At 62.1% G+C, this 27,475-nt stretch overlaps 1 protein-coding gene and 1 long non-coding RNA gene across 2 annotated transcripts; one reads left to right on the top strand and one right to left on the bottom strand.

Annotated features, from left to right (window-relative positions):
• Positions 1 to 1,690, bottom strand: LOC121100516. Its single transcript, XR_005832271.1, has 2 exons — positions 1,180 to 1,690; positions 1 to 807 (listed from the first exon to the last, which is right to left on the bottom strand). It is a non-coding gene; the product is annotated as an uncharacterized LOC121100516 (long non-coding RNA).
• Positions 945 to 21,954, top strand: COL6A1 (collagen type VI alpha 1 chain). The gene is made up of 35 exons (XM_040621779.1): positions 945 to 1,124; positions 1,699 to 1,828; positions 3,260 to 3,460; positions 4,343 to 4,502; positions 4,645 to 4,773; positions 4,876 to 4,896; positions 5,243 to 5,263; positions 5,340 to 5,384; positions 6,149 to 6,202; positions 6,800 to 6,844; positions 6,977 to 7,003; positions 7,233 to 7,259; positions 7,347 to 7,391; positions 7,587 to 7,640; positions 7,843 to 7,905; positions 8,578 to 8,640; positions 8,769 to 8,822; positions 8,919 to 8,954; positions 9,176 to 9,238; positions 10,727 to 10,789; positions 14,791 to 14,853; positions 15,588 to 15,650; positions 15,996 to 16,046; positions 16,208 to 16,243; positions 16,787 to 16,849; positions 17,061 to 17,126; positions 17,672 to 17,707; positions 17,939 to 17,975; positions 18,280 to 18,288; positions 18,508 to 18,641; positions 18,872 to 18,981; positions 19,086 to 19,269; positions 19,363 to 19,543; positions 20,352 to 20,381; positions 20,495 to 21,954. The coding sequence occupies exons 1-35, from the start codon at positions 1,028 to 1,030 to the stop codon at positions 21,115 to 21,117; spliced, it is 3,084 nt and encodes a 1,027-aa protein (XP_040477713.1). The 5' UTR covers positions 945 to 1,027; the 3' UTR covers positions 21,118 to 21,954.
• The last annotated feature ends 5,521 nt before the right edge of the window (positions 21,955 to 27,475 follow it).

The following is a 27,475-nucleotide window of genomic DNA, read 5'->3' as shown; positions in this document are numbered from 1 at the left end:
GATTTCCCAAAAGTTTCTTTATTATGGTGATACAACCTGGTACGTTTTTAAACTACAAAACACTTAGGCTGATGTTAGACGAGTACCAACAGCTACGGCTCTGGAGGACGTCTTCTGGAACCTTCTCTGGGGCGGGGGTGGGTCTGGCCACATCTGGAGCCCACCCCACAGAGCCCCAGGGTGGGGCCTTCACACCCGTCCTCACACGCAGGGTGTCTCTCTCCATATCCGTACACGTGGCTTCGAGTCCTGAACGACCGGGTGTGAGCCGCACAGGTCCACGTCCATACAGGTTTGCTCTGAAATATGCAGTTCTGCAAACGTGTCTTCCTGAAGATTTTCTTAATAACTTAAAAACTTTCCTCCAGCTGATTGGCTGTCAGTACAGCGGGTAAGACATGTAACATACAAGACGTGCGATGGGCCGCACAGCAGCGTGGGGCGCGAGCCCGTGGCCTTCCTGCCGCCGTGGCTGACTTCGCTTTCCCGAAGTACAACCTGAAAGGTCTTTCCCAAATATGTACTGAGCAACCCGGGAAGGAGGGCTTACAGGAGCAGTAACTGGGAAACCTGACAGAGCAAAGGGTTGGAAAGCTTAAGCCAACCTCACGGCGCTTCCGGGCTGATTAATTCCACCAGACGGTGTCTGGTCAGAAAGGACCCCGCGGGGCTTGGAGGAGATCCGCAGCGTGGTGCCCGTTCTCCTTCGGCGTCTTAAACTCCGCGGCCGTTTGCTGTGTGCGGGGAGCCCACGGACCTGCCACAAACCGGGAGACGAAGGCTTGGGCCCCGGGCGCTGGGTCAGAGCTGCGGGAGCAGAGCACGGTGGGCGGTGACTCACTCACCGGGAGACCCCCGCCCTCCGCGCCGCCCCCGCCCCAGCTCCTCCTCCCGCCCTCCCCCCGCCCTCCCTCCAAGGCTGGGACTTCGCCGGGTGGAGAGCAGAGCAACTCCTGTCTCGCCCTCTGGTCATCACCGGCCCACCCGGACCCCTGCCCTCGCTCGATGGTGACACTGGGGCGGTAACATGAAGCTGGCCCGCGCTCTGCTCCCCCTGCTGCTGCAGGCCTGCTGGGCCACCGCTCAGGACGTCTCGGGCAACGCCAGGGCTGTGGCCTTCCAGGGTGAGTGACTCCGGGCACCTCTCCCTCTGCTTCTGCTGCGGGAACCTGACCCTACCCTTCCCCCGACGTGCGCGCCAATGACGGGTGGGGCCGCGGGGGTCGCGAAATTCCTGGGCGTGGCCCCCAGCAGGGCCTGGGCCCTGGGCTCCTCATGCTTCCCCACAGCCCGGGGCGTCAGGCCGGACTGGGTAACCGCTGGCGACTCCATCCCGGCCTCAGTCTTCAGCGCTCTCCCTGGTTCCTTCCATCTGACCCCACCGGGCAGGCTGTCAAGAACCGGGGCCCCTGTGCTCTCACACCTTGTCCGGGAGGTGGTGCCCCTGGTAGTTGTAGATGCTTAAAGGGACAGTGCAGAGCAAACGGCCTGGTCCTGCAGGCCAGGGCGGGGCTCCCTGCTCTCCGGGGCGTGGTGGCTCTCCCCCCAGCCAGGCAGGCTTCCCAGGACCCGCGTGGGGGCTCTCACGGTCAACCTGCTCCCTCGCTGGGGCCAGGCCCACGCTCGGGGGAGGTGGCCTCCCTGTGCCAGGGGGGCGCAGGGCATGAGCCTCAGGCCCCCCACCCCATGCTTGGCCAGACTGCCCTGTGGACCTCTTCTTCGTGCTGGACACCTCGGAGAGCGTGGCCTTGAGGCTGAAGCCCTACGGAGCCCTGGTGGACAAGGTCAAGGCCTTCACCAAGCGCTTCATCGATGGCCTGAGAGACAGGTAGGAGGGCCCGAAGGTCCGTGAGCCTCTCGGGAAGGGTGGGGGGCCCAGGGGCCCGGCAGGCAGAGCCGAGCCCCCTTCCCCTCTAGAAGGCTGCTGTGAACCAGGCCACTCAGTCAGCCTCCTGCGTCCACAGCGGCTCCCACGGGCCAGAAAAGGGCTGAGTCTGAGAAGGAGCGGATGGCAGCCTGGTCAGCCAGGGGCCTGGGGGGCAGTGCTGCCATGGGGGCTCCCAGGACCCCAAACGCGTCTCCCTGCCCCCCAACTGAGTGGGTTTCAGGAGGTGGTGGGAGGCTCTGTGGCTCCACCCGGTGCCTGTAGGAGGCCCCCCTCGCCACCTCCTGGACACTGACCTCTGCTCACCTCCCAGTGTTCTAGTGTCCTGGTCCAAGGGGCCCAGAGCGCCTGCCAGCTTTACTCACTCACTCACTCATCTGTCTGAGGCATCTGCCCCTGGGGGGGGGGATGGGGTACTGGGGTGCTCCTCGAGCAGTGGGTGTGACCCACAATTGGACACGCCCATGGGGGGCGGCAAGGCCATGCAGGGAGGGTCAAGGCCAGAACTGGGTTCCTCCCTCCCCTCACCTGTGCAGGGCCTGGTCCCAGTCCAGCCTGGTCCCTGATGACCTGCTGACTTGGGGACCAGGGCACCCAGCTGCCAGCCCTCCTTGAGGGTTTGCAAGGACAGAGGGTGAGGGCCACCCACTTTGGGGCATATGACCTGAAACCTTGAACTCAGCCAAAATGCCTGGGCTCCTGAGTCCACCACCCCCTCCCGGGGACTTTGGCCTCATTACTCAATTTCTTAGGACTCAGTCTCCCCACCTGTGAAATGGGGTTAGCTCTTCCTGCTACTGATGCTGTTAGCATCACCGTAGGGGCCTTGGTCACACCGGCTGCTGAACAGGCTGGCAGGCACGTCTCCCCCAGGGCCCCAACAGGGTGAACCCCTGGAAGCCTCCGGCAAAGGTGCACAGGGACAGGGAAAGATGGCCACTCAGAGTGTCCCACTGAAACCTGACTTAGAGCTGGCCTCCCCTGCCCTGTCACCTGCCCCACTGTCGTCCACGCAGGGTCTGCCCCTCCCCGGTGGCCCCTGTCCCTGGAGGGGCCCACAGCTCCTCATCCAAGGACCCTGGAGATCAGGGGCTATGGTGGTCACGCGCTGGCTGGGGCTGGCCCTCCTGACCGCCCCCACCCCACCACGCGTCACGTGTGGTCCCCAGAGCAGGGACCCGGGGAGTCCAGCCTGCACTTCCGGCCCCTCCCTGTCGGGGTGTGACCGGGCTCGTCCATGTACCCGCCTGTGAAATGGGTGACCCCAGTGCCGGCGGAGGGACACACACGGGCCGCGGGGGAGGGTTCCTGAGCTGCCGGCGGTGGGCGGTGCCTTCGCGGAGGTGCCCGGCTCACCGGCCTCGCGGGCTGCAGGTACTACCGCTGTGACCGCAACCTGGTGTGGAACGCGGGCGCGCTGCACTACAGCGACGAGGTCGAGATCATCAGCCCGCTCAGGCCCATGCCCAGCGACCGCGACGCGCTCAAGGCCAGTGTGGACGCGGTCAAGTACTTCGGCAAGGGCACCTACACGGACTGCGCCATCAAGAAGGGGCTGGAGGAGCTGCTTGTGGGGTGAGCGCCCTGCGTCCGCACGTGGCTCCTCGTCCGGGGCCTGTGCCTTCCCGCGTCCCGAGCGTGTCCCTCGCGGCCACCCTGCCGTCCTGACGCGTCTCGTGGTCTGCCCGGGACCCTGCTCGTGCTCGTGGGCGCCGTGCCGGTGGCCGCCACCCAGCCCGCTCCCGCGGCTGCCAAGGGTCAGTCTGCGTCCCTCTGCTCCCCTTGAGCTGTGCCGTCTCCTCAACCACGGAAGGGAGAGGGGCCCACGGGGCCTGAAGTGTCCCAGCCAGTGCCCCGCGTTGACCACGCAGAGGTGGTGCCTGCGTCCGGGACGGCGGGAAGGGCTTTCCTGGGAGAGCACAGGCCCCACCCTGAGCGGGCTGCACTCCGGCCGGACGATCTGCCTGGCCTGGTTCCTCCAGGGAGAGGATTCGTTCCTGGGTGGCTCCGCCCGGCCACAGCTCCCGGGGCCCAGCCCCCACCGTGGGTGGCTCTCCAGCCGTCCCCTCCGCTCCCCGTGGTCACGGGTCCCGCGGTCAGGGTGCCTCCGGGCAGGCAAGGACCTGTGCCTCTCCCCTGGGGATATGTGCATCTTCCAAGATGGAATTTTCGAGAAATGTGACCCTGCAAATCTTTATTTTCCGTTTCAATATCCTTATTACAGCCCCACTCTCCAGCCCAGATCGAGGAGCAGAAAGAGCCTGTCCGGCCACACGGCCAACGGCCTCTGAGAGTTGCACTGGGTCTGGGACTCCCTGCAGGGCGTCCAGCCCCGTTCCTCACCGCCGGTCTTGGGGGTCCCAGCTCTGTTCCAGAGGTGCCCTGAGCTGTCAGGGTCAGAGGGGGCCGGACGGGGCCAGGCCTGTGGGGGCCTCACCACCGCCCACCCCCTTGCAGGGGCTCCCACCTGAAGGAGAACAAGTACCTGATTGTGGTGACCGATGGGCACCCCCTGGAGGGCTACAAGGAGCCGTGTGGGGGCCTGGAGGACGCCGTCAACGAGGCCAAGCACCTGGGCGTCAAAGTCTTCTCGGTGGCCATCACCCCCGACCACCTGGTAGGCGCCCCCGTCCCCTCACCCGCTCCAGGCAGGGGCACCGGGCATGGCCTGGGGGGCCCCGGGGTGCAGGCGAGGTGCCACAGAGGTGGGGAGGGGCCGGGCTCCCGCTGTCCTCGGCCTCAACCCTCGTCCACACCAGGAGCCACGTCTGAGCATCATAGCCACGGACCACATGTACCGACGGAACTTCACCGCGGCTGACTGGGGGCAGACCCGGGACGCGGAGGAGATTATCGCCCAGACCATCGACACCATCATTGACATGATCGTGAGTAGCGGCTCCGCCCTCGCTCCTGGCGGGGGAGGGGGCACAGGGGGATCCTGCAGCTCTGAGTAGAAAGTAACACCACTTTCCCCTTTCGCTTTTCAGAAAAACAATGTGGAACAAGTGGTAGGAGCCCCTCCCCTTCTCTCCGCTCCCCTCGCCCCTCTCTCCCCTCCCCCTCCCACCTCCCTCCCCTTGCCCTCCTCCCCTCACCTCCCTCCCCTGCCCCCTCCCCTCCTACCTCCCTCCCCTTGCCCCCCACCCCTCCCCTCCCTCCCTTGCCCCCTCCCCCACCTCCTCCCCTTCCCCCTCCCACTTCTGTCCTCACACACCCCCCCCACCGGCTGTCCAGGGCATCACCAGCCCCTTCTTCCCGTGGGTCCCCTGTACCGGGGTGCAGGTGGGTATCCAGGGCCCTTGGCAGAGCCCCATTTTCTAACGAGTCCTCTGTCCTTCCTCCTTCCTCCGGCAGTGCTGCTCCTTCGAATGCCAGGTGAGTGGGGGACCCTGACCACCTCTGGGGTCACCCAGGATGCCAGCCCAGGCTGACCTTTCTCTTTGATTTGCAGCCTGCCAGAGGACCTCCCGGGCCACGGGGAGACCCTGGGTACGAGGTGAGTGGCTGACCCCTCCCTGGAGGGAGAGACGTGTGCAGTACAGTGCCGGACGAATGTCCCTGCGGCCTGAAGCCCTGGTGTTAGGGATGCAGTGGGACCCCAGGCAGCTGTCCTGAACCCCCGCGGAGCTCCCATCCACACCAAGTGTGGGGAGAGGGAAGGTGCCCCCACCAATGGGGAGAGAGTCCAGGCACAGGGACCCTGTGGCCGATGCCATGGCCCAGGGCTAGTGTGGGGGTGGGGTCTGACCACTGGCCCCTGCGTTCCCCCCACTGTCTCTGGTCTGGGCTCCCAGTGTGGGGCCCAAGGCCAGGTGTGGCTCGCACGGAAAGTCAGCCTAGTGGCCAACACGTACAATTCGGCAAAGTGCAGGCTTCTGTTTACTCCTGAAAATGTTAGATTCCATGGCCGCGAAGCCACATGAACATGGCCCCAGGAGCTGAGCCGGCCCCTTCCCCGGCCTGGGAGCACCACTCGCAGCAGGAACAGGGGCGGGAGCCCTAGAGAAAGGTCCAGGGACAGGCCAGCCAGCATGGGGCAGCACAGAGCCTGGTGGGCTGCGGGTGGGAATGTGCACCTGACCTCGCAAACCCCAGGGCAGGCCACGGTGACAGGGAAGGAGCCTGACACCCCGAGAACCCTGAAGGTCCATGGAGTATCTTGTTAATCCTTTTCTTGGGAGCAAATCAGGGGTCCTTTCTACCAGGTTATTAGAAATACACAGAAATTGTCCCCCAACCTTGATCTGCTCTGTGTTCCAGGGAGAACGTGGGAAGCCAGGTCTCCCAGGAGAGAAAGGAGAAGCCGGAGAACCCGTGAGTGCCGAGTGCCGAGCATCTGACCTTGGGGGTGGGGGTACTGAGAAGCCTGAAGCTGGGAGGGGAGCTGGGTTCTGTGGAAGCTTCTAGAAGACAGCTGGTTTCTGGGCAGCATGGTCATGTGGCCGGACCCTCAGAGCATATGGCCCAAGGGCAGTGAGGGCCCAGAAGGCGTGCGCGGCCATCCCTTCCAGCACATTCCGCCCAGATCTTCACTCAGGCCCAGCTGTCAGTGGGGCAGGTGGGGGTCAGCCCAGGGCTGTCTCCCCACAGACCACCCCTTCTCCTCCTGGGGGCCCTTGACCTCCCCTCCCCCAACTCTTCCTGGGGGGGATGTCCTAGACCTTCCCCTCCCCCCTCTCCTCCTGGGGGCCTTTGACCTCCCCCTCCCCTCCCAGGAGCTCCCCTGAGGAGACCCCCAGGAGTGGGAGGGGGAGCCTTTACACCAGGGCTGCTCTCTGGTGCTCAGGCCATGGTCAGCCAGCCCAGTCTCTCTGGCTGACAGGCCTGAACAGAGTGGGGGGCAGGGCAGACTGGAAGGGGGCTGCCTCTGCCCCCAGGGGCGCCTAACAGGCCACCTCCTCTGTGTTCCAGGGCAGGCCCGGGGACCTCGGACCCATCGGCTACCAGGGGATGAAGGTGTGTCTCCCCCTCCTCTTTCAGATCAGCCAGCCCTTCCTGGGGCCCGGCTGAAACACATCTGGGCTTGTCCCAGGGCACTGGGCCCTGGGACCCCAGTGACACCCCCTTTCTCCTCTGTCTGCTCTGTAGGGAGAAAAAGGGAGCCGAGGGGAGAAGGTGAGTAAAGGAGACCTTCAGGTCATGTCCTTAGGGCCCAGAGCTGCCCCTCCCTCCCCGCCGCATGTGAGGACAACACTGCCCATCTTTGTCGTGTCCGAGCCTCCATGCGCTGGTGGGGGGTCCATCCTGCCCTCCTCTGCCTCCCCGGGAAGATGCCCCTGCCAGTTTCCAGGGAACTTGCCTCATGTTGGGGGCACCCCCTCACTCTCTCTTCCTGTCTCTGCAGGGCTCCAGGGGAGCCAAGGGCTACAAGGTGAGTGTGGGGGTGGGGATGCGTCTTTTGCCCCAGGGGGTACCGTCTGACCTTTGTGAACCCCTCCTTGGTCTTTGCACCTTGCAGGGCGAGAAGGGCAAGCGTGGCATCGATGGTGTGGACGGCATGAAGGTAAGTCAGTGAGGCGGGAGGGCGGGGGACTTGGCGGCAGCAGGAAGGGCAGGAGACATTTCTTGCTAGCCCCGGGCCCAGTGGACCCCAAGCCTCCTGGCCGAGTTCAGACCACCATCCTGGCGGGTCTTTCCTGGGAGGGAGTAGATGAACCAGAGCGAGAGTCTTGGCCGCTGATCTGCCTCCTCCTTCCAGGGCGAGACGGGGTACCCCGGCCTGCCAGGCTGCAAGGGCTCGCCCGGATTCGACGTAAGTTGTGTTCTGTCACTGACATTTTAAGACCAAGGCCTCAGGAGCCAATGGGGACTCCACCCTGCTCCCAAGGCCCTAAGAAGTCACCACTGGGCCGTACCGCGTGCAGACCTACCTTTCCAGCGTCTGACCTATTTGCACCCAGCCCAATGGCTGCTTGATGAAGACCAAGCACTGACCTCCTGCGATTTCTCACCAGGGCGCTCAAGGACCCCCCGGGCCCAAGGGTGACGCGGGTGCCTTCGGACGGAAAGGAGAGAAGGTGAGTGACGCGGTCAGGCTTCCCCGCCTACCCAGCCTACCCAGCGTGACTCAGAAATCCTTCCTGGAGGCAGATTCTCCACCCGCTGTCCGAGGCCCAGGCCTCCGTGGGGGCAGGCAGGGCGCTGGGGTGGAGAAGGCCACCCCGTGTCACGGAGCCTCAGACGCACCCTGTGCCCGCACGCTGCCCGCCTGCAGCAGACCAGATGGCCCACGCGTCCGCGCAGCGTGGAATCCGTCTGCTCATGCAGACGTCACGATTTACGACTGAACGGGGTGCTGATGGCTGCCAGGGGGCAGAAAAGGGAAGAAGGAGGACGCGAGGTTCTGAGCCTAAGTTAGAGCACGGCGTTCTGTGGCTGGTAGTTTTCCGGCGTTTTCAGCGACACGAAGTGCTAGGGGAGATGGCGGGGAAAGGGTGACCCTCCAAAGGCGTCCTGACCACGCCGACTTCAGGATCTGGCCGATGGCTGTGTGGAGCCTCCCTCGATCTGACTTTTCGGGACGCTCGCGACTCTGTGTGAGCCGGGCTTGACCCCAGCAGGTGCCGCGGGCAGGTGGCTTCAGGCGGGATTTGTGTAGAGACGTGGGTGGGTGGGGCGGGTCCTCGGCATCCAAGGCTCTTGTGCCCCAGAGCAGGGTCACCGCACGCTGACCTTTCGGATCTTTCCAGGGTGCCCCAGGAGCTGACGGGGAGCCCGGGAGGCCAGGGAACACGGGGCCCCCGGGAGATGAGGTGAGCACTCACGGAGCCCCCGGGCAAGCGGGTGGGCCCTGGGAGGGGCTGCCAGGAGCAGGGGCCAGCGGCAGCTCTGGGCCCAGTGCAGGGTCAGAGACAAACGGTTCCACACTTGTCCCCCGCAGGGCGAGCCGGGCTTGCCTGGTCCCCCAGGAGAGAAGGGAGAAGCCGGTGACGAGGTGAGCACCCACGTTCCATTTCCTGCTCCCAACTCCCCGCCCGAAGGAGAGAGCCCCTCCCAAACTGACTGATGTTGTTTGTTCCCCTTTTCCCAGGGAAACCCGGGACCGGACGGTGCCCCCGGCGAGAGGGTGAGTGGGGTGGGGTGGCGTCTGGGCCCTGGGTCTCACCATGAAGTGGCCGGTGTGGCTCACAGGCCCCAGAGCTCCTGTTTGAGATCGGTGGGACGCCGGTGTCTGTGAGGATGGGGTGTCTTGCTCGGAGAGGTCAGCCCCCGCCCAGGCCTCGAGCACCCCTCCTCGGTGCTGAGTCTGAGCTGCGGCCTCGCCTCCCTCTGCTTCTGTCTGCACAGGGCGGCCCTGGGGAAAGAGGACCACGGGGGACCCCAGGTGTGCGGGGCCCACGGGGAGACCCGGTGAGTCTCTGTTTCTCAAGCTGAGACCCTACGCCCCAGGAGGGGGCCAGAGCCTGAGGTCAGGCGGGGTCAGGCCATCCGCCTCACAGGACACATGTCACCAGGTCCCTTTAGCCCCAGATTTCAGGTGACCCACATCTCACCTGCTGTTTTCCCAAAGGTTGTCTCCCTGGTTCAGGAAATGTGGGAGTTCCTGTGCTCAGCCCCCAGCCCGGACCCCCAGTCCCAACACCCAGCCCCGACCCCCTGGCCCCGGGCATCTCAAGGGGCCTGAGAGAGGCCAGGAGAAGGGGGGTGTAGGTCCAGAAGAGGAGAGCAAAGTGCAGGGTTCTCTCCTCTCCCCTCCTCCCTGGGGACCAGCGCGTCCGAGGAAACCACACACACACACACACACACACAATCACACCGGGACACAGAGGGTGTGCCCCGCACGCAGCACTCACAGCGCTGTTTACAACGCCGCTCGCCTGTCCCTGAGGTCGCTGCACGGCCTCGCACACGGCACGGTTTACTTCACGCCCATCACACACCTGAATGGTCCCAAACGCCTGCTGCTCCCCCAGCGGCTCCGTTAATGCTGCAGACGAGCTTCCGCTCTGAAAGATTCTTTCCTACAACCTGAAGAGAAGGAAATTTAGGAAGCCAGGCCACTCAAACCTCGGGCCTTGTAGTCTCCACGGCCCAGCCGCCTCGCCGAGCTGCCGCCCACACCCCCACCTCCCTCCGGAGCTTTCTCTGGCCCCGTGGTTCTCTGGGAAGGTTTTGCAGGACCCCGAGGGCAGGCCAGACTGGCTGTGCCTGGTCAGAGGCCGGGGCAACAGGCGCCACCCCAACGTTCCGGAGCCCGGAGGAGGGGACGGTGCTCTTTAAACCTGGGGTGTGGACCAGGCCTCGCAGCTGTCGGGCAGGCATGTGACCTGCTGTGACCACCCAGGCAAAGCCGCTCCTCCTGAGGACAGGTGTCCAGCTATCCCGAGGGGGAGAGCGAGCTCAGCCTGAGGCCAAGGTCACTGGAAGAGAGATTTGTTTTCTGCCCCACCCCTGCTCTCACGGTCCCCAGAACCCCACAGCCCACAGCTCCGGGGTTGGGGAGGGACGTCACGGATAGCATGGCCTGCCCGCTCCCAAGCTACCCTGCTGAGTTCGGGAAATGGGACCGAAGGGCAGGCTGCACCCCAGGGAGCACCCCAGCAGCTCTGGGCCCCGGGGCCCGTCAGGGAGCTGCCTGGAGAAGAAGCCAATGTGAGGGGTTGCCTCCAGGCCTCAGGAGCCTCCTCACTGCAGCCTCCTGAAACCACACGGGGCTCGAGGAGGCTGTGCGCGTGGCCACAGCAGGCTAAATACCGGGGAGGAAGGCTGAGGCCAGGCCCGTGGTGGAGAGTGGCCCTTCCTGGCTCGGAGACCTAGGGGACGCCTGGCCTTCCCCAGTGCTGCCCAAGCGTCTTGACCTCTCCTGGCCTCCTCACTCACCGGTTCATCCTTCCCCAGGGCGAAGCTGGACCCCAAGGTGACCAGGGACGAGAAGGCCCTGTCGGCATCCCTGGAGACCCGGTAGGAAGCTGTCTGGGGGTGGTGGGGCGGCCTCTGTCCTCGGGCCAGCAGGAAGGCCGACAGCAGCCCCCGAATTTAAGGGAGGGCTCCTTCCACGTCTGACTGGGGGGTTCCTGCAAGGAATGCCCAGGGTCAGGAGCCAGCTGCAGGAGGCCGGGGGCAGCCGGGGCGGCCCAGCTCCTGTGGCCCCCAGGGACTCCGTGCTCAGAGGGACAGTCAGAGGCTGCCCGTCACCCGGCAGGCATCTGCCAGGACGCAGAGCTGAGTGAGCAGACCCCCAGTCGCCCTCGGAGCTCTGCCCTCTGCCCTGGCTCAGTTGGCTTTGGAAGAAGGCAGCAGGGGACCCTGGGACCCCTGGGTTGCCCCCTGGCCTGGCGGGGCAAGGTCACCCCACAGTAGAGACCATGTTTGAGCCCCCAGGAGGCACCAGGGGGAAGAGGCTTGCTCAGCATTTGGAATCCAGGTGTGAGATCCTGGCTGGAGGTGGATTTGGGACTGTCCCTGCATAGAAGTTTCCAGAATTCCTGGTTGTGATACTTTCCAGAGATCATGCTGGGAGAGGAGAGGGGAGTGGAGGCTAAGGAAGCAAAGGGTTGGACCAGGTCTCATCCCCAGCACACCGGGCGGGGTCTGCCTTCCTGCCTCATTGCCTGGAGGCCATGTTGTTCCAGGTGTCTGAGCCCGGAAACCCCCACAGGGTGGACCTTGAGGCTCTCCTGCTTCCCAGGCTACGGGCCTAGGGTGACCACCCCCGAGAGAGCACAGGAAGGGCCTGGGTGGGACACGTCCTCCCTGCAGCCCCTCAGGCAACCCCCTTGGTTGGCCCAGACCCTCGCAGTCTGCCTCCTGCTCTGTGATAGGGGTCGCCTGCCAGGCATCCCCAACTTCCTCCCACTGGGAACGGGGCGGCTGCCTGGCCTGCAGGGAGGGGTTTGTGGAGCTGGGATGGGGACCTCCCAGTGGGCAGGAGGAGGGAACGGCCTCCTAGTGGGTGAGCTCCGGACAGTGGGGGCCGACCTCAGAGGGGCCGGGCCTTGGGCTCTGGTGGGGCTTGGCTTGTGGCTTCAAGTCTTTTTGCTGGCTTTTCTTGTGGAGAGAAATTTGGAATTGAGATTTTAACAAAAAAGGAATTTAAAAAGCAAGAAAGAAGCAGCAGCCACAATAGGGTAGCCAAGTCTCCCGAGGGACCATTAAAATGCACCTGGGTCCCTTCCAGTGTGGGGGGGTGGCGGGGGGCACTGACCCACTTCGAGACCAGCTCGGTGGGAGGCTTTCCTCCCACATAATTGCAAGCTGGGCTTGCTGGGAGCCGGCCGTTCCCAGGCCTGTGGCCGTGTGTGGGGGGAAGAGGCGCCGTGGCCCTGGAGCTGCCGGCTGGGAGCCCGAGGCTGCTGAGTATCTGGTTCTCCCCCGTCCAGGCAGGAAAGGCAGATGATACCTCTCCGATACAATAGGTGTAGAAGTTCTGAGGCTTGTAGACCAAAGACCCCTGTGAATAGGCCATCTCACCTATTTTGGAGAAGTGGTTGAATCTGTAACTCCAGCAAGAGAAAAGCAGAATTCTCCTGTCCCTGCATCTCCACACACAACGATCAATTTTACTTTCTTCTAAAATTTAGTTTCTTCTAGAGTCCTTCCAGAAAAAACACGGTGTGTGAGAGGGTGCGGGGTATACATGTTGTTCATACAAACAGCATTGTCCTGCAATGCTCTTCACCTGGGGACTGTCCAGGTCGGCGCCCATGGACTCCACTTGTAAACTTGCTGAATGGTCCTGCCTGGTCTCCTGTCCGCATGTGTGCAGACAGTGTCCGGGATTTTGCTTACAGAAAAATTCTGTAATAAATATCACGGCCCGTCTGTCTGTCAGCTCATTTACCTCTCCATTTGTCCATCCATCCATCCATCCATCCATCCATCCATCCTTCCTTCCATCCATCCATCCTCCCATCTATCCTTCCATCCATCTTTATTTCCATCCATCTAGTCATCCATCCATCCATCCAGTCATCCATCCATCCATCCATCTTGAAATACTTACAAGGCTACATCCAAAGCATAAATTCTTATTACGCATAATTTCTTGGCCAAATGATGTGAGTGTGTGTGTGAGAGAGGGTATGTGTGAGCGAGTGTGTGAGTGTGTGTTATTTGCCAGATAACTCTACTTTATCTAGCCCCACCTTACATTCCCCCTAAGGGCATGAAACAGCCACTGTGTTCACACCTTTGCCAACACGAGAGATCGTCAAACTTCATCTGTGTGTTTTTGCTCTTCAGGAGAGAGTTGAGTGCTCTCCTGTATTCGTGGGGACGCCTGAGCGTGGTCTCTGAGGTTTCCAGGCCATGCCCCTCTTTCTGGCTCTTCCTTCAGTTGCTCATTTTCTGTGGAGTCCGCGTCTCCGCGTCAATGTGCAGGAAGCCCTTCTCGGCAGGCAGACACTTTTCCAGCTTTGCCATCTGCCTGTGACTGTCCTGGGGACTTGTCGCTTAGGGTGTCCTGCTCATTTATAAGATTCCAAGTACATTCACCTCTTTCGTTGCGTTTTTGGCTTCCTCTTTGATTCATCTGGAGGATCTCCTCGGGCTAGAAGTGAGGGGGCTTGAGCTGGTGTGGCCTTTTCTGTGACTAGTGAGCCTGTGTTCACAATACCGCCTACGGCAGGAGCGACCTTTCCTGGTGATAGAGGATGTGAGCGTTAGATTTTAGCTTCTCTTATCTGTGTCTTTCCGGAATCCCTGTGCCTGCTGCCCTTGTCCTCATGCCCCCGTTCCCATGACAGCAGCTATCGTGGGCTTCACAGTAGGAGTCCCAGGGGGCTGCTCCTGCCGCCCGCCACGTCCCCAGGCTCCCCTGCCTTCCCCGTGCTCCTGCTCCCAAGCGGTCGTCCGGCTGCCAGGACAAGCTGGCGACCATCCTGCTGCCCGATTATCTGGTCCTTCCCCCACATCACAATTCAGGAAGCTGTTCAAGACACTAACAGCATAAAACACTACAAGGAAGAGTGTCACTGGGGTTTGCTCTTGAGTTTCCAGTGTTCAGGGCCACTGTCACTAAAAACTGGATGCTACCAAAGCCTGTGGGGGTGAGGGACCCATGGCATCGCTGGGGAGGAGGCCCCTGTGTCCCTCCAGCCCGTGGTCCAGCTGGGGAGCGTCTGCATCTGACTGTGGTTCCTCGGCCGCTTGTTTGCCCAAACCCCCATCGAGGGGTTAGGCAGCTTTGGAGTTGGGTTTGTCCACACTGGACATCCAACTTGCCGGCCTCAGCGCTGTTTCCGTCTCAGGCCTGGAGACCCTCGGGGCAGTTAGCTTCTGCACCACGGTGTCTGTGCGGAAGTTTCTGGGAAATGTGTTTTCCCAAATCCCAAGATGCAGCAATGGAGCAATCCAGAAACTGGAGGAAAGGTCACAGTCCTGGCCTCGCCTCTTCCCTCGTCTTGTCCCTGCGGTGGGCACCAGCACCTCCCGGTGTGGACGCCAGCATGGCCTGCCAGGGGCCGCGGGGCCCACAGACTGTGTCCCAGGAGGCACCCGTCCCACGAGCCGGCGGCTGGGGCAGCTGCAGAAACGTCCCCAAGCGTGGCAGCCGCCGTGTTCCTGTCTCATGGGGCCCGGACGCGCCTCCCCCTGGCCTGGCCGAGGGCACAGAGGGCCTCTGCTCCCCATCGTCCCTCCTGGCCCCCATTTTCAAGTCCCTGGGGCCACCCTCCAGGAACCCCGAGTTGGCTGGCGAGCAAAGTCCCAGGTTGTGTGTGATGCCAAGGCCTGGGGCCCTGGCAGGGTCCAGAGCATCCAGGCGGCCCCACATGTGGTGTATGCTTGCCCCTTCTTCAGGCCTGGCCAGGGATGTCCCTATGTGCTCGGGGCACCGAGACTCTGGACCCAGGAAGGCAGGCAGCTGGCCTCCAAGGAGAAGTGTAGACCAAGCAGCCTGCGTGGGTCTGGGGCGGGGCTGGTGTGGGCCGAGAGGGGTATAACTGGTGTGTCCCTCTCTGCAGGGAGAGGCTGGCCCCGCTGGACCTAAAGGTTACCGAGGTGATGAGGGGCCCCCGGGGCCTGAGGTGAGTGCCCTGCCCCCACCCCACCTGCACATCCCAACCCCGGGAGGGTCCGTAGGACTGGAGAACGCCCCCCATTCCGGTCTAGGTACACACACAGATGGTTTAGTGCATTTCGTGGTATCTGTGTCTTTCAGGAAACTTGGAAAATGCAGAAAAAAAAATGAAACAATTGAAATCTAAAATACGGCCACCCAGAGATAAATAATGTGAACATTTTAGCTTATTTCTTCCCAATTTATTTTCCTTATTTGCACAATAGCCTTATAAGTTTGGCTTCACAAAGTTTTGGGTTTTTTTTTAATTTTGTCATTTTGAACATTTTCTAAGACCCTTAATGATTTTGCAAAACTTCACTGACACGTGGCTCCGCGGCCCCACCGGGCTGTGTCCCTCTGCTTCTCTGAGCTCTGGGGCTGGGGCTCTGGCCTGTCTGGAACTCCCAGTCCCAGAGGTGACTGTCCGCAAGCACGTGGGTCCCCTCTCTGGTCGTGTCCTGGGGGCGCTCCCTGGGCGGGCTACTGGCGGGAGGTACGGCCTCCCCACGGAGTCTGTTAGCCCGCGGGCAGCCTCAGGACGATGGATGTAAAAACCCTTCCCTTAATCTTTGCTGTGCTGATGGGTGGAAACACGATGTTTTCTTCAACGCACGCTCATTCTCCTCGGAGAGGTGCGGTGCCTCTGAGCCTGCCTGGATGTCCGCGCACTTTTCCCAAACCCACTCCTCCCCTCCTTAGGGTTCCAGAGGAGCTCCAGGGCCCGCAGGACCCCCCGGAGACCCCGGGCTGATGGGTGAAAGGGTGAGTGGCGGTCCCAAGGGCTCAGGGCCTGGGTGGGGCTGATGCCTGGCCGCTGGGGCCGCGGAAGCTGTGGTTTCGAGCCGCGGGCCTCTGCCAGGAAGTTTCCGTGTGGGTGTGAGGGTCCCAGTCGTGGTGTCCGGAGAGGTGCACTCTCCACAGGCGACTGTCCCCCTGGGCCCGGAGGCACCGTGGCTGCTGGAGCCACTGAGGTCCCTGTGGTCACCGCAGGCACTGCCCCTCCTGCTGCAGAGTCGGCACGGCCGGGCAATCCCACGCAGGGCATGCTTTCCAGGCTGGTGAAGCCCCTCGGGCACCATCCTGAGCCTGGGCAATTCCTCTCCGCAGGGGGAAGACGGTCCACCCGGAAACGGCACCGAGGGCTTCCCTGGCTTCCCTGTGAGTACCCCAGATTCCTGCCCCATCATCCCCTTTGGACCAGCTGGGGTGGGCTCAGGACCACGGGCTGGACCAGGACGTGACGGCCGGGATTATCCATGGGGTGCCCCCTCCCCCGGCCAAACTGGAGCCTGGAGTGACTGTCCTGTCTTTCCCTGCAGGGCTATCCAGGCAGCAGGGGCCCGCCCGGGATAAACGTGAGTACACGCCCACCGTCGGGCTGCTGGCTCATTCACACACACACATGTGCAACATACATGCATCCTTGGCCCAGTCTCGGCGCCTAGGCCCCTCTCATGGGTGTCTCGATCTGTGGGTGCCCCTGCCTGGCCTCCTCTCTGGGCTCCCAAGGACTGCACCCCACACCTTGGGGTGTCCTCTGACCGGTGCATGGCCTCTGTCTCCCCAGGTGGGGCATAGTGTCTCCTTTATCTTTTCCTTTTAAAACTTCTGCTTCTTAAAAAGGAAACGCAGTGCTGTGACTTACAGTTAATAGAACTGATTTAAAATAGAAATCTGGTGGAGGAGAGGGACCGCTGGGTGCTGGGGCTGGGCGACAGCCAGCCTGCCCGAGGGGCTCACCTGAGTGGCGATGTGTCTCTGGCCACCACCCACTGCAGGGGCCTGCTTCCCCAGGGTGCAACCCACTCCAACCCTGGGCCAGGGTCCCTGCCACACACACATACCGGCTCCCCAGGACTCCCTGCCCCTCTGACCATGTGCTCCTCTGTCCCCTGCAGGGCACTAAAGGCTACCCAGGCCTCAAAGGGGATGAGGGAGAAGCCGGAGACCCTGGAGAGGACGTGAGTGCCGAGCCCACCCGGGAAGCTATGAAATCCCCTCGAGGGGCTGCTACTGCTGGGGGGTGTGCAGGGAGGCGGCCTCGTGCGACCTCGGCTGCTGAGGCTCTGCGGGCGGGCATGGGGGCACCAGACCCAGGGGCCGGGGATGGACAAGTCGCAGCTGGTCTGGCTTGTGTGGCTGTGTGTGGTGACACTGTGCCGTTCCTTCCAGAACAATGACATCGCACCCCCAGGTGTCAAAGGAGCAAAGGGGTACCGGGGACCCGAAGGCCCCCAGGTGAGTGACGTGGCCAGCCAGGTCGGGCACCCTGAAATTCTGAGGCTTCAGAGGGGTCTGAGCCAGAACCGGGGAGCAGGTCTCTGGGGGAGGCTTCAAGAAGGCTGGCCCTTTGACGGGAGGGAAGGGAATGGGCCATTTTGAGGGTTGTGAGGGCTTCAGAGAAGGGGGAGCAGCTGGTCACCAGGTGAGACATGAAGAGAGCACAGCAGAGCCTAGGGTGGGTGCCGGGCTGGGGGGCGGCATCCCCTGTCCATCAAGACGGCACAATCAGACTGGAATGAACCGTCCACCCCGTGGTGAGTGCCGGAGAGCCCCACAGAGGCCCGTGCCCAGCCCACCTGCTGCCCCAGCAATCACAGAGCAGGTGGCAATCGGGCTCTCCAGCAGCCCCTAGTGTGCAGGGGTTCCGGGGCTCCGAAGGGGAGGTGGGGTCGGCCCAAGGGCCTGGAGGGTGAGGGGTAGGCTTGCTCAGGGCTCCATCAGACCCACAGTTCAGGAAGCGATGCGCCCTTACCACCTTCCCCCCGTCCTTCCTCTGACAGGGACCCCCAGGACACACAGGACCGCCGGGGCCAGATGTAAGTGGGCGTACGTGAATGTCCTTGGGGGGCTGACCGCTCCGGCCATGGATCCCATGGGGTGGGGCACCATGACAGCAACAGGGGAGCATGTGATCGTCATGGAGGGACATGGGGTGTCCACATATCAGTGACCACGTCAGGTGCCCCTGCCCTGGGTGCCTAACACCCTGAAAAGTGAATCCCACTGTGGTCCGCTCAGCCCGGTGCGCGTGTCTCGTCCCCCTACAGGAATGTGAGATCTTGGACATCATCATGAAAATGTGCTGTGAGTATCTCATCTCTGGAGAAGTGTCTTAACTGGAAGGAACTAGGTCCCACCTACCTTTGGCGCTCACAGAGGGATCTTTTGAACTGTGGGGTGGGGGGCAAGCAGGGGGGCGGGAGTGCGCCCCACTCACGAGGAACTCCCCGGGGGGGACGCAGGGGCCAGGCCACTGTCACCCCTGCTGGTCTGCCAGGGTGGCCGGGGCGCCGGGCGGAGCAGCCCACCCTGCTGAGGGTTTATGATTTCTACTAGAACACGGGGTCTCCACTGGAATGTAACTCCTTGTTTCTCTTCTTTTCCCCAGCTTGCTGTGGTGAGTCATTAGCACGGTTCTCGAGTGCTCCCTGCTCCTGTGTTAGCCCCCTCGTACCACCATGACTTCGGGGCGCTGGCCCGCCCGTCCTCGCCCCAGGAACCTGCACGGCCGGCCACAGGCGGGGACAGAAGCCCCAGGGTCCTGGCTCGGGAGGGGGTGGCTCTGCCGAGTGGGGCCCCAGAAGGCCCCCAGGACTGACGCTCTCCTTGTCCGCAGAGTGCAAGTGTGGCCCCATCGACATCCTCTTTGTGCTGGACAGCTCGGAGAGCATTGGCCTGCAGAACTTCGAGATAGCCAAGGACTTTGTCGTCAAGGTCCTCGACCGGCTGACCAGAGACGAGCTGGTCAAGGTGAGCCAGGCCCGCCCGCGGCTTCCCAGGGAGCAGGGCCCTGCACAGACCCCGGGCCAGAAGACGGCTGGGCCCCGGGGCTGCACTTCTCAAAAGCAGTAACCTTCCCCCACCGGAGCGTGAGAGTCCCGCAGGTCCGCGGGCCAGGCCGGCCGGGGACAGACGGGGGGTGGGGGGTGGCTGCTGGGAGCCCCGCGTCCCCTCCTCACTGGGGTGTGTGGCACGTGCAGTTTGAGCCCGGCCACTCGCACGCGGGCGTGGTGCAGTACAGCCACAACCAGATGCAGGAGCACGTGGATCTGAGGGACGCCAACATCAGGAACGTCCAGGAGCTCAAGGAGTGAGTGCCATGTGCCCAGCCGCCCGCGCACCTGTGGCCCCCGAGGCCCGCCCTTGACCCTGAGCCCCGCCCCGGTGCTGACAGGAGGTGCCCCCCCCCCACAGAGCCGTCAAGAAGCTGCGGTGGATGGCGGGGGGCACGTTCACGGGAGAGGCTCTGCAGTACACCCGGAACCAGCTGCTGCCCCCCACCCAGAACAACCGGATTGCGCTCGTCATCACCGACGGCCGCTCTGACACCCAGAGGGACACCACGCCGCTCAGCGTGCTCTGTGGCCCGGACATCCAGGTGGGGCCGCCTCCACGCCCCACGCGTCCACCTTCCACCCCAGACCGCCGCCGTCTCCCCCTGGGCCGTGCCAACACCGTCCCTCCCTTACAGGTGGTCTCCGTGGGCATTAAGGACATGTTCGGCTATGTCGCGGGCTCTGACCAGCTCAACGTCATCTCCTGCCAAGGCCTGGCACCCCAGGGCCGGCCAGGCATCTCGCTGGTCAAGGAGAACTACGCGGAGCTGCTGGAGGACAACTTCCTAAAGAACGTCACCACCCAGATCTGTATAGGTGGGCTCGCGGACCCGTCCACGCAGTTGTGTTGGGACACGGCATCGGGGCAGCTGGGACGCGGCTGTCCCCTAGCTCCCCGTGATCCCCGGCCAACAGCACAAGGCCTCTGCACAAGCAGCCCCGCAGTCTTGCTTGAGGATGCCGTGGCCCAGCTCCCACATGGCCCAGCTCCCACATGGCCCGGCTTCTGTGCAGGTGGTCCCCAGAGCATGGGCCGCCCTGTGCTTCTCATACTTTGTCCTGGGAGCACTCCCACTCACTGTGGCCCATCCACACACTTGCACAGGGGGTGGCCTTGGAGCCCAAGACCACTCCCAGTCCCCCACCTCAGAACATGTCCTTCTGGGCTCTGCCCTGCGGTAGACCTGGGTCCACGGTGCAGGCAGCTGGTCAACAGCTGGAGACACCTGCTCGGGTCAGATGTGCCTGCGTGGCCGGCACCTGATCAGCATCACCCGAGGACAGGGCGGCATGGGGTGTCTGACCTGCAGACCATCCTTGTCCTGAGCTTCCGTTTCCCATCCTCTGAAGGGGCCCACAAGGAGTTGGAGCAAAGACCACAAAATAGAACGGGGGGGGGTGGCCCTAAGATGCAAAGACCGACTCTTGAATAAGGGGACACTCAGCTGCTGGTGGGGCCAAGGGGGCCGAGTCGGCACGCGCCAGGCATTCAGGAGCCCCACCTGTGCGTGTGGCCACGCCGCGCCTGCCACCCCTGTGCTCTGGTGCCCTCTTGCTGGGGGTTACAGATAGAAGAGTGGTCCGTAAGGTCACTGGCTTCATGCTGTGTTTTTCTCTTTTACAGACAAGAAATGTCCAGATTACACCTGCCCAAGTGAGTACCTGGGGTGTGCAGAGGGCCCTGGCAGGGGCTCCCAGAGGAAGGTCGGAGGGCGGCCGTGTCAGGAGGCCCTGGCCGCGCCCTAACCCCCCACCCCCATCCCGCAGTCACGTTCTCCTCCCCGGCCGACATCACCATCCTGCTGGACGGCTCGGCCAGCGTGGGCAGCCACAACTTCGACACCACCAAGCGCTTCGCCAAGCGGCTGGCCGAGCGCTTCCTGACAGCGGGCAGGACCGACCCGTCCCATGACGTCCGCGTGGCGGTGGTGCAGTACAGCGGCCCTGGGCAGCAGCGGCCGGAGCGAGGCTCACTGCAGTTTCTGCAGAACTACACCATGCTGGCCAGCACCGTGGACGGCATGGACTTCTTCAACGATGCCACCGACGTCAACGACGCCCTCAGCTACGTGACGCGCTTCTACCGTGAGGCCTCGTCCCGCGAAGCCAAGAAGAGGCTGCTGCTCTTCTCCGACGGCAACTCCCAGGGGGCCACGGCGGCGGCCATCGAGAAGGCGGTGCAGGAGGCCCAGCGGGCTGACATCGAGATCTTCGTGGTGGTGGTGGGCCGCCAGGTGAACGAGCCCCACATCCGCGTCCTGGTCACGGGCAAGACGGCCGAGTACGACGTGGCCTTTGGTGAGCGCCACCTGTTCCGCGTGCCCAGCTACCAGGCCCTGCTGCGCGGCGTCTTCTACCAGACCGTGTCCAGAAAGGTGGCGCTGGGCTAGCGCTGGGCAGCTCCTCCCCCGCCACTACAACAGGAAGTGAAATGTGACGCCGATGTTCCCGACCAACGACGGGCTACGTGTTCCTAAAACAAAGGCTAGAAGAGCCGCGTGTGTTTTCCCCACCCGCTGGTCCCGGGACTCCGCCGGCCCGTCCCCTCCCCTCCGTGTTAACACCCCCAGATCTCCTGCAGGCCCTGAATCCCCAGAACCTCTCTGCCTTTCCGGGGGGGGCGGGTCGCCTGAGCACTGGCTCCCCTCCCAGCCTGATCTTTCTCGCAAACCCTACCCGACTCTGCAGTTAGCATTTCATTTACGGGCTCAGTCTGCTGGTGACGTCGCGAGAGGGTGGACCCTTCGTTTTTGGAAAGCCAGGGTGAGGGGATTTCTCAAGCTTCACCCCGATGAGTAGGCCCCTCCTCACAGGGTCCTCCCTGCTCAGGGCTCGGACCTCGGTTCTGCCTCCCTGGCCTGCGGAGCTCCGGGCGAGCGGGTGAGCTCCAGCATCTCCAGCCAACAGCAGGAAAGGGGCTCCTCAACCCTGTGTCCCCGAAAACCCTGAGAACAAAGGTGCTATCCTGTAGACCCCCCTCCCCATCTACTCGGAGGCCTGGGCCCCTAGGCCACCCAGTGACACAAAGTGATGTGTTTTGTGTTTTTTGATTAAAAAACAAACAAACAAACACAACCCAAAGCTCGTTTTCCTCAAGGGAGTGATTGGTTCTACGTTCTGTTGAAGACCCTCTTTATATGTTAGTTTTATTTTTACTCCTTCTTGTGTTTTTGCTCACTGGGTCCATGTCCGCGACTTTTCAAAATAAAGGTTTTCACTCCTCTGTCCATGGTCGTCTTTCTGAGGAGTTGAAATCACCCGCATGTTGACACTTCCCACCCTAACCCGAGGGAACGTGGAGACTGTTGGGGTCCAGTGGGGACGCACGGATAAGCAGGCTGTCAGCCACCGGCTACCAACCGACAGCCCCCCCTGGGTCTGGGGGGGGGGGACTGTCTATGGAGGGGGAGGGGGTGGGAGGGGCCTGACACCCTGGGTTGCAGAATCAGAAGCACACTGGGTCTCGGGGGGCTAGGAGAGCCGGCAGACCCAACAAGACAAAACCCCAAAAAGGCCAGCATTCTGGCCTCAGAGCCCCCGGATGTCCTGGAGGAGGAGTCAGGACCAGCAGGCCGCAGGGAAAGCTGCCCCGGGACACCCAGCCGTGGTCCAGAGAGACGTGGCGGCGGCGGGGGGGCTTGGCTGTCCCCCTCGCAGGAGTGGCCCTGGCCTCCGAAAGAGCAGAGTAGATGGGGAAGGAGGAAATGCACAGCCATTGAAATCCCCAGGGCTCGCGCCCTATTGCTGGGCTGCCAGAGAGCGGGGAGGATGTGGGATTGGTCACACTCAGGCCCCGGGGGAAAGGAGGGCAGGCGGTGGGAACTGTGTGCAGTCCTGGCCAGCAGGGCACCCGGCAAGTGGGGGAGGGACGGGACAGCCCTCACTGGACGCACCATGGGGAGCCAAGCAGGGGGGCAGGGGCGGGACTCCAGTGGAGCACAGCACTCCAGAAAGAATTAGCAGGGGTGTCTGACACCCCATCTCAGCCCCTGCTCCAATGCTAAGAACCAGACAGCTGCCAGCAGGGAACGTTTCCGTTCACCAGGCCATCATCCACGGGTCCCACGTGCTGCCACGGGAACCTAATATGCGCCCGTCATGCCCTGCGAGCCCCCAGCCTGACCTGCAGCGTGGAGCCTCAGGGCCCTGAGCCACCGAGATCCTGGCTCCTTCCCCACCACCCGCAGCTGGGTAACCTTGAGCCAGTTCCTGCCCCTTCACCTGTTTGATCCACTGCAAAATGGGTTTGTAACCCCGTAACGTCTGCCTGGCAGGGCTGCGGTCACTCACTGCTCTGTGTGGGGCCGAGGAATTCAGCCACCGGGTGCCCCTGGCAGGGAGGCCAGAAGGCCGGCTGGGCAAGGGAGGCCGCAGGGAGAGGCAGCGGCGCCCTGGTTACTCAGCTACCGCTCGCTACGGGACCCTGTCCCTCTGCCCCAGGCACGGGCTCCTGGTGGTCCAGGTCTGCACCCCGTCAGGTGGGGTCTGTGGGCTTTCCTCCTCCGCAGGTGTCCCCACCCTGCCTGACCCTGGAGTGGTCTCCCCACACACCCCTCCGGAGGGCATGTGGGAAAGCAGAAATGTGTGTTTCCCCTTTAAGAAGGGTCTGCGCCTTAAATTCCTGAATCCCCTCTAACTGGAACCGGATGGCTGGGAGCTCATGTCTGAAATCAGGCCACGCTTTGCTCCCTGCTGTCCTCCTCAAGCCCTGGCCTCCCAACACCCACGAGGAAAAGACAAGGGGCTTCCGTCACACTGTGGACTCGACGTTCAAGAGAAAGTTTACGAAGGAAACCTCTGGCTCCGTCATCCTTGTGTCCATTCCAAGTTTATAAAAGCAGTATTTTATTTTATTATTTTTTTAAAGATTTTATTTATTTATTCGACAGAGATAGAGACAGCCAGCGAGAGAGGGAACACAAGCAGGGGGAGTGGGAGAGGAAGAATCAGGCTCATAGCGGAAGAGCCTGATGTGGGGCTCGATCCCAGAACGCCGGGATCACGCCCTGAGCCGAAGGCAGACGCTTAGCCGCTGTGCCACCCAGGCACCCCATAAAAGCAGTATTTTAGATCATAGCATGAAGTCTCAAAACATGAGTGCAAAGCCAGTCGCCCCATTATTGTAGGGGCCCTGTGATCCCCGTTCCTTCCCACGCCTGGAGCAGCCAGTGCCTCGCGGCTCTGCCACCCGCTCCCTGAGCCGTCTGTCCACACGGCTGGAGCTACGAGGCTGGGCTTTGCGGGGAGGCGCTAGCCACCATGGGGGCATCCTCCTTCCTCCACTCCACTTGCCCTGACCCAGAACTGGGGGGCCGACCCCTGGCCTCTCCCCAGCCCTGCCACCTCCTCCTTTAGGAGACTCTGGCTGCAATTCCTTCCTCCTCCTGGGAACGGTGGTCCTCAAAGGAAAAGAAACTGGGGGTCCCTGCCAGCCCCACCCACTCCACCAGCAGGTCACGTCACCTGCTGACCCAGGAAGCTCCCCGGGCTCCATCCACCAGCTCCTGGCCTAGCCCCATGACACCCTGTAGCCCATCCCTCCAAGTGACGAGGGGAGCCAGAGACGTCCTGGCCACAGGCCACTGCCACCCACATGTGGCCAGTTCTCCCTTCTCGCTGCCCTGGGGCTCGGCGGGGAGTTCCGCCCAGACAGGGTGAGGCCTGCAACTCTTGCTCCCTTCCCTCCCTGACGGGAGTCTTCTGGCCATCCTTTCACTTCTGATCTCTCCAGCCACACATCAGTTTAGGTGTGTTTTTTGTTGATCACCTATAAAGTCATTTTTTCCACCCATTCTGATAGTCCTTGTTCATAGAAAAATCAAACACATTTGCATTTGCTACTGTAACTGACATTTGGTCTTCATAATGCACTTTCTATGCTAAGGATATGCGGGAAGGGACATTTTTCCATCTATGATTTTTGAAAACCCATGTCAGCATGTCAGAGAGCTTCACTGGCCGGGACCCTCGGAACCAGCCTTGCCCGGCGAGGGGTAGGGTGGGGGTGTCTCCACACCAGAGTCTTCTGCTGTCTGGCAGCCACTTTCTAAAGAGACAGACGACCATAGGGCCTCCCGGGATGTGGCCTGTCTTTAGCTGTTGAGATGGTGACACTTAGGGTCCCCTGGAGACCGAGAGCCCACCTCTCAAGCTAAGACTCAATGCTTCCGCAGGGAACGCGAGGGGAACCCTGACAACCACCAGAATGGCCGAAGTTCACCTGACCACATGCACGGGGCTGGTGGTGGCCTGAAAGGGTACAAGCAGTTAGCATGTCCTCGGCACTTTCCTGCAGTGCCACGTGCCCCGGTCACCCGGCTCCCCACCCACTCCAGAGTACCGGCCAAGAGCCACGGAAACATCCACTCTGAGACCAGTAGGAGAATGCACAACCTTATTTATAAGGGTCAAAAACTGCAAGCAACCCAACCGTCCATCACCAGGAGAATGGACGAGCAAACCACGGTTCACCCACACCTTGAACGCCCCCCCAACAAAAGGAGCACATGACACAGATAAGTTTCACACACGCTGTGCTGAGTGAAAGAAACCGGACACGGCTGAGTGGAGGATGCAGGACCCCGCCTGCGGGAAGCTCGCGGACCGGCCCGAGTCATCGCGGGTGCTAGAGCTCCGGCAGCGCGGCCCTGTGTCTGGGGCTTGGCCCGCGGGGCACAGGGGACTCTCGGGACAATGGGAATGTCGTCTGTCTCGACAGTGTGTGGGTTATGTGGGCTCATTTCGCAGATTTGTACACGAAAGATCTGCACATTTCCATGTACAGTTGCTTTACCTTAAAAAAAAGAAAAGGCACACTTGCTCCCGCTGCTTCTCCCGTCTACACCGGCCCCACAAGCTCACACACTCTCCTTTCCTGCTCCCCAGGGCCACATGTCCGAGCTCCTGGGGTGGGAATCCCCTCCGTGCTTCTGTTAATGCAGCCCCTCCCCCCCCTTCGAAGGCAGAACACTTGTTCATACTGAGCCCGCCTCCGAGGACACACATTCATGCCCCTCCCCTGAGTGCGAATCACTGTGACACAGGGAATTTACAGAGCAACTAAGGTCCCTGAGCCGTTGACTTGAGTTCATCAAATGGAAGGTCCTACCGGTGGGTCAGACCTGAAAGTCAGAGAGATTGCTCCTGCTGTCTTTCCGTGAACTGCCCGTGGGCAGGTCCACCGCTAGGACCTGAGGGCGGGCAGCAACAAAATGGGGACCCCGGCCCCGCAGCAGCAAGGGGCTGAATCCTGCCCGCAACCGGCGAGTCTAGAAGACGCCCCCACGCCTCAGATGAGATGGGACGACAGCTTGGTTCCAGCCTGTGACTCTGAGCGGGACCCAGCTGAGCTGTGCCCAGCCCTCAGACCCACAGGAGCCGTGAGACGGTCCATTTGTATCGTTTTAAGCCCCTAAGCTGGTGGTCATTCGTTACACAGCCGTGTTAGCTACAACCACGTGCCCGTCGGTAGGTCTCAGCCCCCAGTCTTGGTAAACTCTTGCGCCCCTTCCCCACCCCTCATTCCTGAAGTCGGGCCCATCAGCCCACACTGGGTGCACCCTTCCTTTCTCCCAGGAGGAAGGTCTCCTGTCAGGGTCCCTGAGACCACCCACCCTTCTCAGTGGAGCGAAGCCACTAGGCACCCCTCCAGGGCTGGTCCACTCCTGGCCTTCCACGCCCTCCTGCCGCTTCCATGCCCTCTTTGCTGCGAATATCTTCTCCAATGGGGGGATGGCGGGAGATGGCAAGGGCGGGCCCAGTCATCAGCAAGGTCTCGCCACTGGGAGGAGACGTGCGTGGGGGAGGGGAGGAAGAGTCAGAGGGACTGAAGACAGAATGCCCCTGCCTTTGCAGGTGCTGGACGGGCCAGGAGTCAAGGCGTGCAGGTGGCTCTAGAGGCTGGAAAAGGCAGGACGCGGATTCTTCCCTGGAGCCCCACCGGCCCATTTTAGACTTCCGACCCCCCCCCGAACTGTGAAGGGTTAAATTTGCTTTGTTTTAAGCCACCGATTTCATAGTGATTTTCTATAGCAGCAAAGGACACACACTTTCTTTTTTTTAATTTAAAGATTTTATTTATTTATTTGTCAGAGAGAGAGACTGAGCAAGCGGAGGGAGCAGCACACAGAGGCAGAGGGAGAAGCGGACTCGCCGCCGAGCAGGGAGCCCGACGCGGGACTCGATCCCAGGACACCGGGATCACGACCTGAGCCGAGGGCAGACGCTTCACCAACAGAGCCGCCCAGGCACCCAGGACACACACTTTCTAGCTGAAATGCAGCCCGTCTCTCAGGCCTGCCTCCACCACCCGGCCAGCGCCTGCACACTCCCGGAACTTTCTGGGTGAGCTGTGAAGATCTACTGGACCGTCCAACAGGTTGCTAGGGTCAATGAGTGATGAATTGATGTGTTTCTAAAAATCAAGTTTGTAACGTGATTTTGCTCCTCAAATCCTGAACATGGGTTATATCACTTTGGCTTCTAAACCCTTTGTTATTCTTTAGAAAGCAGCCAAAAGAACATGAGGGACCTGCCCAAACCGGGCCTCAGCCCCACGGACGGGCTAAGAGCTCTCTTCTCTGGGACACAGAGGAAGCGCGCACAATTCCCTTTCCTCCTCGGGCGGAGGGAGCAGCTGGTCCATCTCTGAAGCCTCACCCCGTTTCCAGAGAAGCTGCCGGCTGAACGCGCATGTCCGGTTCGTGGAGGAGGCTAAACCCCAACTCGGCCTGCGCGGAAGGATGGCTC

Source organism: Ursus maritimus, unplaced genomic scaffold (assembly GCF_017311325.1).
Source record: "Ursus maritimus isolate PB19 unplaced genomic scaffold, ASM1731132v1 scaffold_4, whole genome shotgun sequence".
In the NCBI taxonomy this organism is placed as follows: Eukaryota; Metazoa; Chordata; class Mammalia; order Carnivora; family Ursidae; genus Ursus; species Ursus maritimus.
Note: the sequence above shows the minus strand (reverse complement) of the source record. Positions and strands in the feature narration are given on the sequence as shown.